General features: G+C 40.9%; 1 protein-coding gene across 1 annotated transcript in view; it reads left to right on the forward strand.

The window, feature by feature from the left end:
* atp13a3 (ATPase 13A3) overlaps positions 1-16,261 on the forward strand; it is a 36,005-nt gene that overhangs the window by 6,855 nt on the left and 12,889 nt on the right. The window contains 18 exon segments of the mRNA XM_051076977.1: positions 1,522-1,602; positions 5,814-5,900; positions 6,001-6,174; positions 7,880-8,113; positions 8,595-8,665; positions 8,943-9,026; positions 9,491-9,560; positions 10,534-10,668; positions 11,533-11,605; positions 12,436-12,567; positions 12,708-12,890; positions 13,209-13,366; positions 14,497-14,670; positions 14,672-14,686; positions 15,008-15,069; positions 15,256-15,406; positions 15,673-15,792; positions 16,162-16,179. Coding sequence (XP_050932934.1) covers positions 5,850-5,900; positions 6,001-6,174; positions 7,880-8,113; positions 8,595-8,665; positions 8,943-9,026; positions 9,491-9,560; positions 10,534-10,668; positions 11,533-11,605; positions 12,436-12,567; positions 12,708-12,890; positions 13,209-13,366; positions 14,497-14,670; positions 14,672-14,686; positions 15,008-15,069; positions 15,256-15,406; positions 15,673-15,792; positions 16,162-16,179 — 1,905 coding nt within the window. The 5' untranslated portion in view covers positions 1,522-1,602; positions 5,814-5,849.

Consider the following 16,261-nt stretch of genomic DNA (forward strand, 5'->3'; position numbering starts at 1 on the left):
AATTACTAATTAATTGTGTCTTTTGATAATTACTGTACATGACAATATCTGCTGCCATATGGCTGTGTAAAAACTGTGCTTTATCACAGAGCCAGATCTGCTTTTGGACTAATAACGATCCATGTTTCTGTGTTGTGGTTAAGTACACGAATACTCATTATTTTCTTACATGTTATAATTTCATTCCAGGAGCACCAGTGATTGTTGTGTTTAAACTTAAAAAAAAAAAAACAGCTGCTTCATGACCCATTCCCAAGCCAGCATTGCTTATTAATACAATAGCAGACTAATCAAATGCGAGACAACAATGTGGCTTTAGGCAGGGCTGGAGGAATCTATAAATATCTCTGAAGTCATGCTCACTCCTAGAGCCCCCAAACCATGGTCCTCTATATTCCACTGGTTTCTTCTGTCATCCTCCCATTCACAACAGGAGACAAGACTCGTGGTGTTGTTTTTTTCCCTTTCTGTTTCTGGTGGGGAAAAAGGGGTGGATTTATTACATTGTGTCATCATCATTGGCACAGGATGGGAACACCAAGCCTCATGAGTGGATGGGGGTCAGGAGGAATCACCTGACAGTTCTCTCATATGCTGCTGCTATTACAGCATGACGTTACGGTTACTTGCTCAAGGCATTGCTTCTCATTTTGACACCTACAGTACCCAGGTTCTCTAGTCACTGTGGGAAGTAATTACTGGGAATGAAGTATAAAAAAGAAACGGGGTCGGCGCCGGGGCAGGATTAGCGACAACAGAAGCTGGCGGAAACAGGAATCTGAACTTTGGATGATAGGATTTCGCGTATCCTCTAGTGTGGTTTAGTCCATAAAATTCTGTCCTAAAAAAAGTCTGCATTAATGTGGGCATGGTTTCAGTATTTGTACTCTATTGTGGGGGATGCTGACTCTTATTTACATCAGACAGTTTCTGTTTCATTTGTCAACTTTTTAAAAATTTCACAATGTTGTAGTCAGCAGCGGCAACCAGACCAGATTCAGATTCAGACTTTACTGTCCTCAAGAGGAAATTTTGTTTTCACAGTCTATATGCACATTAAACAAATAACATTCATCACAGAAAAACACAACCAATTTATAGAGACAAAAACACCACAAGAAACACACACTGCTACCAAATGAAATGATCGACAGTGGTCTAAATCTGTGTGTGGTCTTCCTCAGTTTATAGTTGTTGGTCTTTCAGAGAGAAGTCCAAAGTATATTTCCATTATTTCATTGAATGATGAATATACTCTCTAAAAATGTACATTAGTTAACACCTTGGCATGTGCTTTCATAACACGTGTTTGGTTTAAAAAATTCCTTTGCTGAGACTCAATACATATTTACCATTACTGTTTTTCCCTCTGGATGATATGTTACTGTTTTGTGAAAGTAACTCTCCCAGTTAACCTCCAGTTTATCATTGTCAGTTTATTGGAAAGATCTGCAAAAGCCATTTGAAAAACTTTGTAATGTGCACTTCTTGTAATTGCTTGTTTGGTTTTTTTTCCTTCAGGGTTCCAGGTTGGTGTGGTGAGAGAGCAAGCTAACTACGGGGAGGAGGACCGCCTGGGGCATCGTGTCCCTGGCTCTCAAGGTAACTAGAAACCTTTATCTGTGGGACACCCATGACGATGTCCAGAAGCTTCTCCGGTGTCTAAGTCTGCTACGGCTGAACAATTAATCAAAAAATATTATGGAAATCACAAAATGGCTAATTACGTTTTTCCCTCAAAAGTGTTCACGGACTTATTCTTTTATAGTGATCTGGTAGTTCTTAAGTTCAGTGTAACCGGATCACCATCGTAAGCCACATCATCCACAGAAATCTGTCAAATGGCCAGACACCCAGGCGTTTCTTAGTATCTCCATATACAATGAATACATGCTGAATTTGTGATGGTCCCTCTTCCCTGCTTTTGCACAAGTTTGCCAGAATGAAAGTATGACTTAATTTGTCTCCAACCCTGGTTAACATGTAACATATTTACTTGTGCCATAAACAGGGTTAACATGTCTGGCCTTTCAGCTACCAAGCTTTAACTTTGGCCTGTTGTCTGTTTGGACCCTGTAATTATGGAAGCTTTTATGTTTTCTGAGGTTACACCCTGCTGTTATCTGAGCAGATGATTCCAGGTTTCAAAAACCACATAAGCTGGATACTTTTCAACTTTTTGTTTTTTTTAATTGGTGTTATCTCTGAGTCACTATACCAGCAGCAATTTTGTGAAAGAGTGTATCCACGAAGCCCTGGAGTCGGCATTTCCAGTCATTGCAGAGATTGGGGAGGGAATGTTCTTGTTGCACTGCACCCACTGCCTAGCGCCGGCCAGGGGGCTGCTATTGTAAAATACTAGGAAGGGCTTGGTCCTAAGCAAAATATCCCGCTGTATGCCAGAGAAAAGGTCCAACCGGGTGCAGCTGGCAGATAAGATCAGACTGTTGGGGACAGTGATACAGGATCAGTGGGTGTTTTAGGGTGGTGGGAGCAGTAGCAGGGTGGCCCTATGAGCACAGTGCCCTGTCACACCATGCCAGTGCTCCTCTGCATTATCTGGGGTCAGAGTGCTCTAACTCTTCCTGTGTTTGTGTCACTTCATGTGGTTTTTGTGCCACCCCCCAACCCCCACCCCTTCCTTTTTATACCCTTCTCTGTTGATGTAAGAACATGCTCTGTCAAAGACATCTCTGAATCACAATTTATGGTCTTTCATGCCAAAGGCACAGTCATGACACTGCACAGAAGAAACCCATTGCTTTCAGTGGAGATTGTGGCTGCATGAGGGAAAGTGCTACTCACTGCCTTAACTTTTGTGTCTAGTTTTGTGGCTGAAGTTTAAAGTCAACTTTCACCCCAACATATGCTTATCTGTAAAATGACATAGCATTCAGGCAAACAGACAACATGTATCAAGTGTGGCTGTAATTAGTCTAAATGGAAGGATGTGAATTCCAGGTGAAAAAATGTGTGTTGATTTGATTATGTATTCAATTTTGAATTAATATTAGCAGCTTGTAGTTGAATGAATGGTTTTGTTTTCACATGACTTGTATGAAGTTTAACATCTGAAAGCTTGCACATTATTTTTTACATTAATATATTTATATATGAACAGATTACCTAATGCAGTATGCTTTTTGGCACTAGACTACCTTGTACAAGCTAGGCATTTTGTTTTTTAATGGAAAAGTCTGTACTCTCTTCTTCTTTTACCTTCAATCTCTGCTGGTCTTATTCTTTTTCACCCAAATTTAGCTTCCTTAGGTACGATGTGTGCCTCTGTTGGTGTAAGTGTTGTGGACAGCATAGGAGATACTGATCAGTTCTCCAGTACTTTTTAGCTAGATTTCTGAGGATGTACAGGATGTAACTTGAACTCAGCAGGACTCACACTGCAGTGTACAGCAGAAACACAGTGTCTGTACTAACATGCCAGCCTCCACTGTTAGAAAACACAGACATGCAGTGGCTAGTTTTGCCCTGCCTTCGGCTGGATGTGGATTCAAGCAAATCCAACATGTAAACAAAGAAGCCAGACACGATGATTTCCATCTCTAATTTGTCACTTCCTACATGCCTTTTGTAGCATGATTGGAATTTACAGGATAAAGCTCCTCCACCAATGTTTCAGCCTGTGCCCTTAATCTCCCTCAAAGCTGGGTTGGCATCTTAGCAGAGCATGATGGGATGTCACTAGGTCCCCCAATGAAATCCTGAGTGTACCTCATTGCCTTATTGATTACGATCTCCTGACCTTGAAGCCAGTAGCCTAATTAACTTCTTCTTTTTTTATACTGCTTACTCACAGTTTCAGTCTTCACACACAGTCTGATTCACTTTTCCTCTCTAACTCAATAAAAAAATGGCACAGTAACCTGACTGGAGTTTGGTTTTGCTTTTAGCCTCACAGACAGATTGTCTGCTGCCAAACTAGCATTTCTAAGGGCGTGTTCATGTTTGACCCAGATGCCCCTCTCTGTCAATATCAGTGCAGAATTCAGATACACGCTCGCACACAGTGACAGTGTGCCTTCCTTGGCAGCTGGCTAGTCCTCTGGGACAACTGAGAAGAGGAAGGAGGGATGAGCTTCATATTGGGTAACACACACATCTGATGACTCAGTTGGTCTGTGTGTGGGTGTGTTGACACACTTAAGAGATAATCTCAGGTGTTCTGAGATCAAGCAGCTGTCTGAGAAGAGCTGTGCATTCTTACAGTTTGAGGGTATCTATGTGCTTCAGTGAACTGCTGACCTCTGTTAACTTTCCTGTACTTTGTAACCACAGACGGTTTTATCTTCCTTCGACAGTTCAAGAGTTCATACTGGGTTAGAAAGATTTTATGAGAGTTAAGAAAAACACAGTGATGCTCCCTCACACTGTTCCCTCACTGTTGTCCATGTGCTGTTGAACATTTGCTGTGTGTAGTAGAAATTTTCAACTTGTTATTCACATAAAGTGAAAAAGTTTAATATCTCAGAGAGTGATAAGTGAATTTGCTTTGCTGCATAAGTCACCCACAGTTTCTAATAATGGTAAACTGCCCAAAGACTGATGTAAGGTAGCATTTCAGCCAATGTTTTTATCAAGAGTAGAGGCATATAGATGACTCTGTCTTAACAAGATGTTTGAACAGGATGTGTCTGTTTTGAAACAAATGGTAGGAATGTGGGAAGGAGACCACAGATTCTGTCACAGGATTTTGCTCATCACTAACAGCATTTTAGTTATTGAGCTGACTTAATATCACTTGATTTCTTTACCACATCTGTTTGTTATTGTAATGATTATATTCTTATATTCTTAGTTACTGTACGCTACTGCCAAACCACTTCAAATGAATGAAGAAAAACTTAAATTTTTCTTATGAATTGAGAGAGTTGGAAGGCAAATTTTCACACTGTCTTCATTTTTGCTGTACTGACAATATATTGAATCACGGTGCCACTGTAGCATGTCAGATCAGTCCATGGTGTTTGAGAGTCATTAACAACCTTTTTCACACTTGTTTCCTCAATTTGTTTCCAAGTCTGTCACAGGGTCCTGCTTTCACTTTCTCTCCATAGCACTAAAGTTTTACCAGTGTACTAGCCCAAACATTTCAAAATTATATTTTGCTCTTCTCCATAGCCAAGACATATGTTTTAAGTCTATTCACTTATTTGCATAAAATGATGACCTGAGGTGAGACACTACCTGTGCACCTATTTCAGAGGAAGTTCTTTATTCATTTAAAATAATGCAGTAGCACATTTCAGGTAATTTCAGTGTTAAACAGCAAATAATGTGTTGGAGTGGGACCAAGGCCAGTTAATCAGATTTGGAAGTTTACCAGTCCAACCCAAGTTGCTCCTTTGGTTCTGCACCACCACCGTACCACTAGATTTTGATAGCAGATTAAGTGGTAACTAGCTGCACAGTAATGGTTTCCAATCCCTTCTGGTTTATAAACCCCAACTATTAAGTGATGTGGAGTGAATGCATGATTTTGCAACCATAGAAATACAGGAAATAAAACAAACAAAGCAAACAGTGAATGATGATCTGGGTTTTCCCCTTTTCAGGCTTTTTTTTTTTCATCACAACAAAATGGAGGAACCCTACAAAAATGTGACGATTGTGTTGATGACAAATACACAGCGTTTTCCACACAATACTCTTTTTGCATTATATTCCCTATAAAGCATCTTGTGATCATGCAGGGGGTGTCAACCCTCTGGTGTCGTGCCACTGTTTTGATAGGCTGTTTGTGGCTGAAATGTTTTTCCACACTGCTCACCCTCACATTTTGTCTGTTGTGTTTGCAGCGACTAAGGAAGGGGCTTGACAAACAGTTCTGCAGCATGGAGAAGGAAGACCTGAAAGTCCTCAACAAGGGGGAAGAGGAGGAGATGGTAACCCTCCTCTTTTTTTCATTTTACATAAGTGCCGATGTGGGAATTCTTGCTTTCCGACTTATCAGACCGCATCATGTTTTTTTCATTCACCCTTTAGGAGCTGCAGGGCTACTGTCTATGTCGTTGGCGGCTGGCCCTGGTGGGCCTTGGGGTGCTGTGTACAGGGGGCTTCCTCCTCCTGCTGCTCTACTGGATGCCAGAGTGGTGCGTCAAATCCACTTGCACCCGTACCACAGCCCGTGATGCTGAAGTGGTGTTGCTGCGCTCCACAGTAGGTAGCATGTGAAACTGCAATGATTGATTGATTGACAGAAAATTAATCTGTAGCTACGTGGATAATTAGCTGATCGTCTCAGCCGTTTTCAGTCAAAAATACCCAATATTCTCTTGTTTCAGCTTCTCAAATGTCAGGTTTGATAACACAATCAAATTAAAGGTATCACTTTGAGACACTGTAAATGGTATTTTTCATCACAATTAGTGACATTTTATTGACTGAACAGTCGACAAAATAATTGGCACATTAATCAATAATGAAAATAATTGTCATTTGCAGCCTATTTAGCAAGTTAAGCTAAGCTTGCTAAAGAGCTAGCACGCCAAGCTTGCTAAAAAGAGTGAAGACAGGTGATGAATTAAGGAGATTTACTGTCCACTGGCCTATTTTGATCTTAGTAGTACACAACTCGACATCTACTAAGCGTAATTACATTTTTGCCTTTTACATTTAAAGAATCAAATTGAATTATACAGTTGCCATTTGACACAGATCCTAAAAGTCTGCGGTTTTTAAAAAACACTCCCAAGATTCTTTTTTTAACTGCAGGAGAGTCGAGTCCAAATGCTGTCAAACACAACTTGGCATATGGTTATATGTAGAAGATCTAAAACTCAGGCTCATGTGCTTTTAAAGCTGTGAGCAAATACAACTGGTGTATTGTTGCAGCACAGTAAATACATTGAGACTATCAGACAGTCACACCAGCAGGAATGCACAGATAACTTACCATGTGTCCAGCAGTGTCTTCATAACATTCATGCGTGTATGTTTGTCCACGTGTGCCTGCATTCCTTTCTCCCTGTGTTGGTCTGATGCTTGGGTACATGTCTGCATTTATCCTCGACCATGTGTGTTTGAATCTATGTGTATGAACTTTAAATGCCTTCATGAGGTTCTAACATTAGGAACCTTTTTCAGTGTAAACATTTTGCCCACTTTTGAGTGTTGTGTCAGTTGGCGATCAGGCACGTCTGACTGCGTCAAGATACAGGACAGGGAGAAGCCAGGAAATCAGATCTTTTGAAGTAAATGTTTTTTTTTTGGGCAGGAGTACTGGCCAAGTACAAAGGATATCTGCACTCAGAAAAAATAAACTTGTGACGACAGCCTGAGCACATAGCCAGTAACAGACTGAAGATCTTGAAGGATTGAATGAAGGGCAACTGGACTTGTAGATATTTGAAGACGTTTCACAAACTGAAGAAGCCTCTTGGATGAGAGCCAGCCAAGTTCAGTTGCCCTTGATTCAACCCTCTCTCTCCCTTTGCCAAGATTAAGATCAGCTCAAAGTGCACACCAGAGTTGAGTAATCAGTAAATGCAGCTCATTGCAAGCACTACTCAGCCAGCATCACAAACTCTTTACACACTATTCAACTTCTCACATTTCTCTTCTTTATCACAATAATAAAGCAAAAAGGAACTGTTTAGGATTTTAAATTTGACAGTGTTTTATGATGGAAATGTCAGTAAAAACCTCTCCTCTTGATAAAACACAGCTCCTAACATTATAAAGAGACTGTGAGATTTTAAAGGTTACATGATGATGCCAAGATTAACATAAAAAAAACAGCTGATGTGCATGTGTTTTAAGGTTAGTTAGTAATAGAGGCGAGGCTACGGGGTTAATGAATGTCCTCAGGATTAATCCTCAAAAGTTCCATAGTTTAGCTTTGTTCATTTATGTGTTTGACCAGGATGAGTTTCGGCGCTGGTTCCTGGCCAGGGTGCGAGTGATGCTGGCCCCGGGGAGCAACCCCTTCCACAGCCTGGACACCCAGACCACCTCCCCCTCCTCCCCTTCCTCTCCTTCCTGCCCCTTCTCCTCCCCAGTCTCCTCCCCTCTGGCCAACGGACACACCCCTCACCCCTCCGATGGCGGCCCCGCTCAGGAGCTCATCAGAAGATTTGCCGACTACCAGCCCACACAGGTAGTCACCCTTCTCCGTAATATACCGTATGTTTACACACACACACACACACACACACACACACACTGAACACAGCAAAGTTGATGGAAGGGTTTTCATGTTGAATTTTCCATATCTGTTATGATAGTGATATCACAAGTTGTTAAACATATATTACATAAAACAGAATGCTGTCTTGGCCCTTCTATTTTTGTCTAAGACACAGAGTCACATGCATTTATTCGTCTTGCTTTTCTTTTGACCACGTGCATTACAGAACCCCTTACCCAAACAATAAACTCAACTATACAAATACCATGTAATTTCCCCCTGAAAGCTTTAAATTGAATTGATTGAATGGGACTTCTGTATGTTGCACTTTGTCATACCAGCTTTCCCTTTAAACTTGCTATGAGGACAACTTTGCAGTAATGTTGACATGCATCAAATAAAAATCTAATAAAAGTCTTTGCCTCTTCTTTCTCTGTTATGTTTTCTTCAGATTCGCTATTTTACCTTCCATAGCACAAAGTATTATTGGAATGACGAGGTGCAGAACTTTGAGGTTTTAAAGTAAGTGTTTTTTTTATCTGCAGAAATTAGTGTTCAGACACTCTCACTGCAGAAGTCTCTTCTTTTACTGTAAGCTAAATTGGCTAATGGTTTTATGTGGTAGTATGTATATGGTACTACAGGAGTAATGCTATCAAAAATATGACAACAGAAAAATAAAGCAAGCAAAACAGGCACTTTCAATAACAGCTGTAGTAACTGTTAGACTTGCATTGCTGGAACTGTGAAGTGTAGTTAAAAGTGTTGTCTTGTGCTTTTACCTGCATTGCCCCTACAGCGGCCTGGAGGATCTGCAGATCAGCTGCTCCACCCTCCACTCGGAGCATAGTGCAGGCCTGACCAGGAACCAGCAGGAGTACAGGTAGCATCTTTTCTGTCTCAAGGATGGGTCACATACAACCTCAGGCAGCCAGATAGAAAGAGGATACTCAGCCCTATAGCTCTGATTATTCTGTTGTGTGAGTTACAGTAGCTGTAGATAATAAGCCCTCTGCCCTGACATCCTCTTTGATTTTGTAAGGCCAGATGTCAATGGAGGGGTTCCTTAGAAGAAGCCAGGGGGAGTCAGTGCTGACATGTTGCAAGGACATTTTCGACTGCACAGAGCCCCGGTGGTTTCACTGATTAAAAACCCTGCACCAAAAGGGGACAAACTAATCGGTGAAATCACCTGGTAATATTGTTTAGAATGAAAATTTGCATACACTTAAATGAATCTGTTTTCTTTTAGCTCTACTGGGTGTGTTCATGTGTGTGTTTGTGTTAAGATGTGACAGTCTGGTTCAGGACACTTGACTCATGAATGTCTCTCTTACCACTTGTCAGGAGACTGTTCTTCGGAGTGAATGAAATTGCAGTGAAAGTGCCTTCTGTTTTCAAGCTGCTTATCAAAGAGGTAGGGCCCAGTTTGCATTAACATAGGCAGCATTATCTTTAACTTAGTTTGAATTTTCCTTGCATGAAAGACGCCTTGTTAACTTGTGTGCTGAACAAAGGACATGTTTTCTTGCAGCTTTCAGAACTTCATGAATAGTACATCTTTGATTGTGTGCTGCCAATTTGTACTAGCCTGGAAAGAAATACTGATTATATGTGAAGAGTGATATCTTTGTCAAAATTTGCTGTCACTTTTGCCTGTTTCTTAGGTAAGTAGAGCTGAAATGATTAGCCACATATTGCAACAAAACAACAACAAAAATTGTTAAAATATTTTTTTAATCAACAAAACCAAAAAATTCACAGATTCTAGTTTCTCAAGTAAGAATTTCTGATAGTTTCCTCAGTATTAAACAGTAGTAAACTGAATATCTTTGGATTGTTGGTCTCAAACACAAGTATAATATTGTATCTTGAGATTTTTCTCCCTCAGGGATTGCTAGCAGGGTGCCTAGTGGCTGTCAGGACATTTTCAGACTGTTATTGTCTACAGTCCTGCAGAAACCAACATTGTGTCCTATAGAAATGTCTGAAGAAAGACAAATAAATATGTGCCTGTTTTTTCTGCAAGGCATTAGTCACTTGAACCACCAACCAGATCTGTATTAGCAATGCAAACAGCTATTCATCTGCTTGGTCTGCTTTAGGGAATCTCTGGTCCTCTGCACAGGGTGCTGAGACTCTGTCTTTATTATAACTCTGTTTACAAAGTTTCCATGACATTTTTGATTTGACTGTTTTCTAAGCTAGCAGATATGAGGAACTTTCCAGTTCTGTGCATATTTGTTAAGGGAAACAACTTGGGAACAACTTGGGATAATAGGATATGTTCACTAGTGGACATCTGTGTTTTTAACTCCATTGTAGTTTTGCCTTCATACTCTCACCTCTGCATTTGCCTCACTAATCTCTCCCTCTGTCTCCTCCTGCAGGTCCTCAACCCTTTCTACATCTTCCAGCTCTTCAGCGTGATCCTGTGGAGTGCCGATGAGTATTACTACTATGCTGTGGCCATTGTTTTCATGTCGGTCATATCCATAGCTACCTCTCTGTACACCATCAAAAAGGTGAGCACCACAACTTGCAGAGAATCTTTATTAATCCTGAATGATGTATCATACTGGAAGAGAGAGATCAGATCCATGTGCTGTTCCACATGTTCACGCAGAAGCTTAGAGCAGCAATGAGTCCCTCGTACTTCACAATTGGTGGCTGGATTATATTGGATAAATTTAGATTTTGTGAATCGCATTTTTGCAGATTTTTTTTCACTCGCCTTGAGAATTTATGGCCTGATTTCCAGAGGCAAATTCAGATATTTTTGTTGACACCCTGATCTTTCCTTTAGCACCAGTAGGTCAAAATGTCAGCTTCTTACACAAGAGGTTTCATCATCTAAATGTCAGTAAAACAGCCAATGAATGTGGTATAAGACAACATATGGCAAGTAGTATTATCTTACTAGACTCTGTGTGTCTTGTGGCTTTTCTCACATTCACATGTCAATAGTATATCTCACTGCCTAGTTTATCTTATATTGGCCTTCACAAAAGTGTAACTCTACTACACAAAACAATACATTAAGTACCAACCAGACTCATAGGAATGTGTATTATGTTACATATTACACCGCTTTAACTTCAGCTTAACTTCACTGCTGTGATGCTATAAAATTTGTGGTGTTACAGCATCAGCACAAGGCCAGGGCTAAACCATGTCTGACACACTCACCACCCCACTCGTGCCTAATCCAGGGTTTTCAGGCTAGCATTAAGACTCATCTGCACACGGTCTACTGCCCCCAGCTTCATAGCTCACAGTCTCAGACGAAAACACCCTTTGCAGTTACACAGGTGGTCATTTGAATCAAGAATCTCAAGTTATTCATCACTGTTTTCCTCTGTCCTCTGTGTTTTTTTTTTCTCCTCCAGCAATATGTCATGCTTCACGATATGGTGGCAGCTCACAGTATTGTCCGTGTGTCTGTATGCCGAGCCAACAACGGTTTGTTAGTTTTTATTTTTCTTTGTTTTTTGGTGTCTCCTTTTTTTCAGATTGCCTCTGTAGAGTAATTTGAATAGTAGCTCACAGCATGTATGATTCTATTCAGTTTCTGGCTTTTCTGAAGAGTCCTTTCCAAACCAAACCTGACAGTAGACGTTTTTCTGCTTCTGTGCTGGGCTAGACTCAATTACACAGTCACCCTGCTTTGGCTGTCCTCCAGATGGCTGCTAGGGTGGGACACTGCAGACATGGGGAGAAAGAGAGAGTGTGTGTGTGTATGTGAGACAGCGGGCATAGCATGTATATACATTTAAAACCTTCTTTAATGGTTCTGTACATGCTTTTATATGGATGTAAGCCTTTTAGAATGGCTGATAGTATCTGTAGAGGTGATACATTAGCATTTTCTTATCGGTTGTAGCCAATTAAAGTTAATTCCATGAGTTGGGCAGAGGACAAAATGTAACTTATATTTAGAATCAGGTGGAATCCTTGCTGTGGAGGTTTGTGCACCACTTATATTTTTGTTTATGCATCCATTTATTGCATTGGCCCCTGCTTTTGATGCCTCAGCTTTTCTCCCTGCTGCCTAGAGGGGCGTGAGTAATGAGATATGTGCTGAACAAGACTCTGGGGCTCTGACACAAAAAATATCTCCTTTCTCACCCTCCCACCCCCCAAATCCACCATCTGGTACTGTTGGCTCGTTTACACCCTCTTCACCTTTTCTCCACTCTCCTAATTTCCTCTCTTGCATTAACCACATTGCTCTCAACCCGTGTGTATTTAATACCCTCTCCACTCTTTCATTACATCCTCCTTCCTCGCAGATATCGAAGAGATTTTATCAACTGATCTGGTGCCAGGTGATGTGATGATCATCCCCAGCAACGGGACCATCATGCCATGTGACGCCGTGTTGGTCAGTGGCACCTGCATCGTCAACGAAAGCATGCTCACAGGTTAGAGAAGAAATGGGAACTTTTAAGTCTGATGACTTTGGAAAGAGTTAACAACCAACAACAGGGGACTGCAAACAGCAAAGTGCCTTCCCAGTACACCTGCCGGAAGCTGGTCTTAATATCATTCTACTTTGCATCAGGTGAGAGCGTTCCCGTGACGAAGACCAATCTCCCAAACCCGGTTCCAGGGGAGAGGGGGGAGGAGGCTGACAGTGCCTACAACACAGAGGACCATAAGAGACACACACTCTTCTGTGGCACCAATGTCATCCAGACCCGCTTCTACACAGGCGAACTGGTCAAGGCTGTGGTGGTCCGCACAGGTAGGTGTGTGAGACGTGTGATGTGCTATGATGATTGGATGATGTGTACATTTGTTGTAAATGTCCTGCTGTTGTAATTGCTGTGTATATAAAATGTGGTACTATAACAGTGAGATATTCAAGTGAGGTTTTGTATACTGAAGTTTTTCTGAGAGGTACAACTCACTTCTCCACTAAATTTGTGTTAAATCCACATTTGAGCCACTCTCAGAAGACATTTGTCACAGTTTAATCCGTGGACATCACAGTTCAGAGACCTGATTCCCATTCAAAAAGCAGGGTCACCGCTTTGAAACACGTGTCCCTTTCTTCACTCAGGTTTCAGCACAGCCAAAGGCCAGCTGGTGCGCTCCATCCTGTATCCCAAACCCACCGACTTCAAGCTGTACCGTGATGCCTACCTCTTCTTGCTGTGTCTGGTGGCTGTGGCTGGAATTGGCTTTGTCTACTCCATCGTCCTCAGCATCATGAACAATGTAATGTAGGAGGTGACGAGCAGATTAAACAAATGCAGTGTTTTGATTTTGAGGTACATGAGTTCAGCAAAGGAATTAAAAAAAAATCAGAGTGCACATGTAAGAAAACTGAATCTTATATTGTGCCATCAAACATTCTTTGACTCTGTCTTTCTGTTGATTTACAGTCATAAAAAATACATTTTCTTTGCAAGATACCATATTCTTATATATCATGGTAGTTTTATAAACGTTTTTAATGTGTTCTTTTTTTAAAGCACAAATTACCCTTTTCAGCAACGCCTTGCTCTCTACTCACAGACCAGGGAGCTGCCCAGGACAACAGTTTAATCTGCTTATCAATGACCAAGCTCCCTGTGGCTGCAGCTTCAACTGATTTGAGAAATTTTTGTCCAATAGAGGGCAGAATCACTCTAAACAAATTCACAATAACAGAGCCTTCATCGTTTTAGAGTGTTCTTTCTTGGTATGTCTAAATAGAAAAGTACAGTTAGCTCATGTGAGCTTGTGTGCTGATTTTCATTATTATTATTATTATTTTTATATCTGAATACAAAAAAAAACATTTTGGGTTTGTTCAGAAAGTTAAAGGATAATCAAAATTTCCTCTTTTAATTCCTACGGTGTTCAGTAGTATGAGAGCAGCATAGTTTTTGAGAGTCAGTCGCCCACTGAGGCCAGTAGAAAAGATAATCCCTTCCTTTGGTGCAACATTGTGCAAAACATCTCCCCTACAACACGTAACACTGTAACACATTCTCGGATGTCTGTGTGCTGCAGAACATGAACTGAGACACTAGACTGCAGTCTAGGATTTTGATGGGATTAGCACCAGATTTACAGGATCAGCCAATTTGGGTCATTTCTTTGGATTTGTTGTTAACATGAACAATCAGAGGAGAAATATCCCCTACACAAACTTTGTTGTCCCTCATTATCCAGGCCTAAACTGGGTCTCTGCAGCTCATGTTTAGAAATGCCACATATTTGATTTTAACAGCCCCTCTGACAAATCTGTGAGAGTGAACTGTGTATCCTGAATTCACTGAGATTTTTAGAGGTGATATTCAAAGACAATGATTATTGGACATGCAAAAGTCACAAAACTTTCTCCTTTTTGCCTTCCCTAGGTGCCAGCTAAGACCATCATCATTGAGTCCCTGGATATCATCACCATCACTGTGCCACCGGCGCTGCCAGCTGCCATGACAGCTGGCATTGTGTATGCCCAGCGACGCCTCAAACGGATCGGCATTTTCTGCATCAGCCCACAGAGGATCAATATCTGTGGACAAATCAATCTAGGTCTGCTTTGACAAGGTGAGCACTACAGGTTGTATGACTGCTGTGTTTTCTCAGTCACATGTTTCATTTAAAGGCCAGCAGGAAATTACGCACACAAAAATAAACAGAATGTATGGAAATACACAACACAGTGATATGAACAATAGCTGGAGTTAAAACATACTGAGTAACCAAGGACTTGGACTCATATTGTTGATGTTTTACATTTGGTTCGTTCCATATGAAGAAGTGATTGTTGATGTTACCCAAATGAATTCCACCTGCTACCTGGCTCTGTGGCAACACAGAGTGCATCTATTCACTTCAATTTAATTCTACTTTCTTTCTACTTTATAGACTGGAACTCTGACAGAAGATGGATTAGACCTGTGGGGAGTCCAGAGAGTTGAGAATGGCAGGTAAGCTGGTGTGCACATACTGTTTACATTTCAGGCTGTATTTATACATTTTAGACACATCATTATAATCCATTGATTTGGAAGCATTTTCACTCTCAACATGAGATATATCTTTCACATCATAAAAATATTGATTTGTCTGACTAAGAGTCATCGTCTCTCTACTTGCCTCTGCTGCCTGTCCAGTTTCCACCTGTCAGAGGAAAATGCCTACAAGGAGAATCTTGTCAAGTCCCAGTTTGTGGCTTGCATGGCCACCTGCCACTCTCTTACCAAAATAGAGGGCCAGCTGTCTGGAGACCCACTGGACCTCAAGATGTTTGAGGCTACAGGCTGGGTGAGTTGTTCTGTGCCTGTCCATAAGCTCAAAAGTTGGTGAGGGCAGGACAGTGGAAATGTGATGAGTCAGACCACTGTTAAAATGATATATGGTGCCACATGGAATCCATTTAATGTCTAGGCCATCTGTGTGAGCCAGAAATAAAGAGAGAATCTACATCTAAAAGATATTTATCATGAATATATTTACATGTTATTGTTATATCTGTTTGTTTCGTAGACATTTTTCTGATCCGTATTCTCTCTAAACCTTTGCCTGTTCAGATCCTGGAGGAGGCCACTGAGGAGGAAACATCTCTCCACAACCGTATCATGCCCACTGTAGTTCGACCCCCAAAGCAGCTCTTGCCCCCAGAACCTGCCGTATCACAAGAACAGGACATGGTACGTACAGCAACCCAGTTGTTCAACAGAACTCAAGTCTGGGAAATATCTAAAATCATACAAATCAGTTTTTATTATCCTAATGAAAGTGAAATATATACCAATTTAGTAATATAATTATATCATATTTTTTATAATTTATATTCTGACTAGTTTTATAGTCTGCTTAGTTCAAGTTGAGTTGAGCTTTCCTAAATCCACAGTATATTGGTTATTATGAAAACCATCACTGCAACATAAATAGCCACCATCAGCTATCATAGTATACAGTAACAACAGCAACACTGTTACTTTGAATGATTGGTTTATTTGTTTTTACATTATGTTTCCTCACCGACTCATCTCTCTCTGCTCTGTTTCTCTTTCTAGGAACTCTATGAAATCTCTGTAAGAAGTCTGCTTCCTTTTTTGAAGATCTAGTAATCAGATTCCTCTCTTATTTCCTTTAGGATAAACTACACAAATATGT

This window comes from Lates calcarifer, linkage group LG17 (genome assembly GCF_001640805.2).
Source record: "Lates calcarifer isolate ASB-BC8 linkage group LG17, TLL_Latcal_v3, whole genome shotgun sequence".
Lineage (NCBI taxonomy): Eukaryota > Metazoa > Chordata > Actinopteri > Centropomidae > Lates > Lates calcarifer.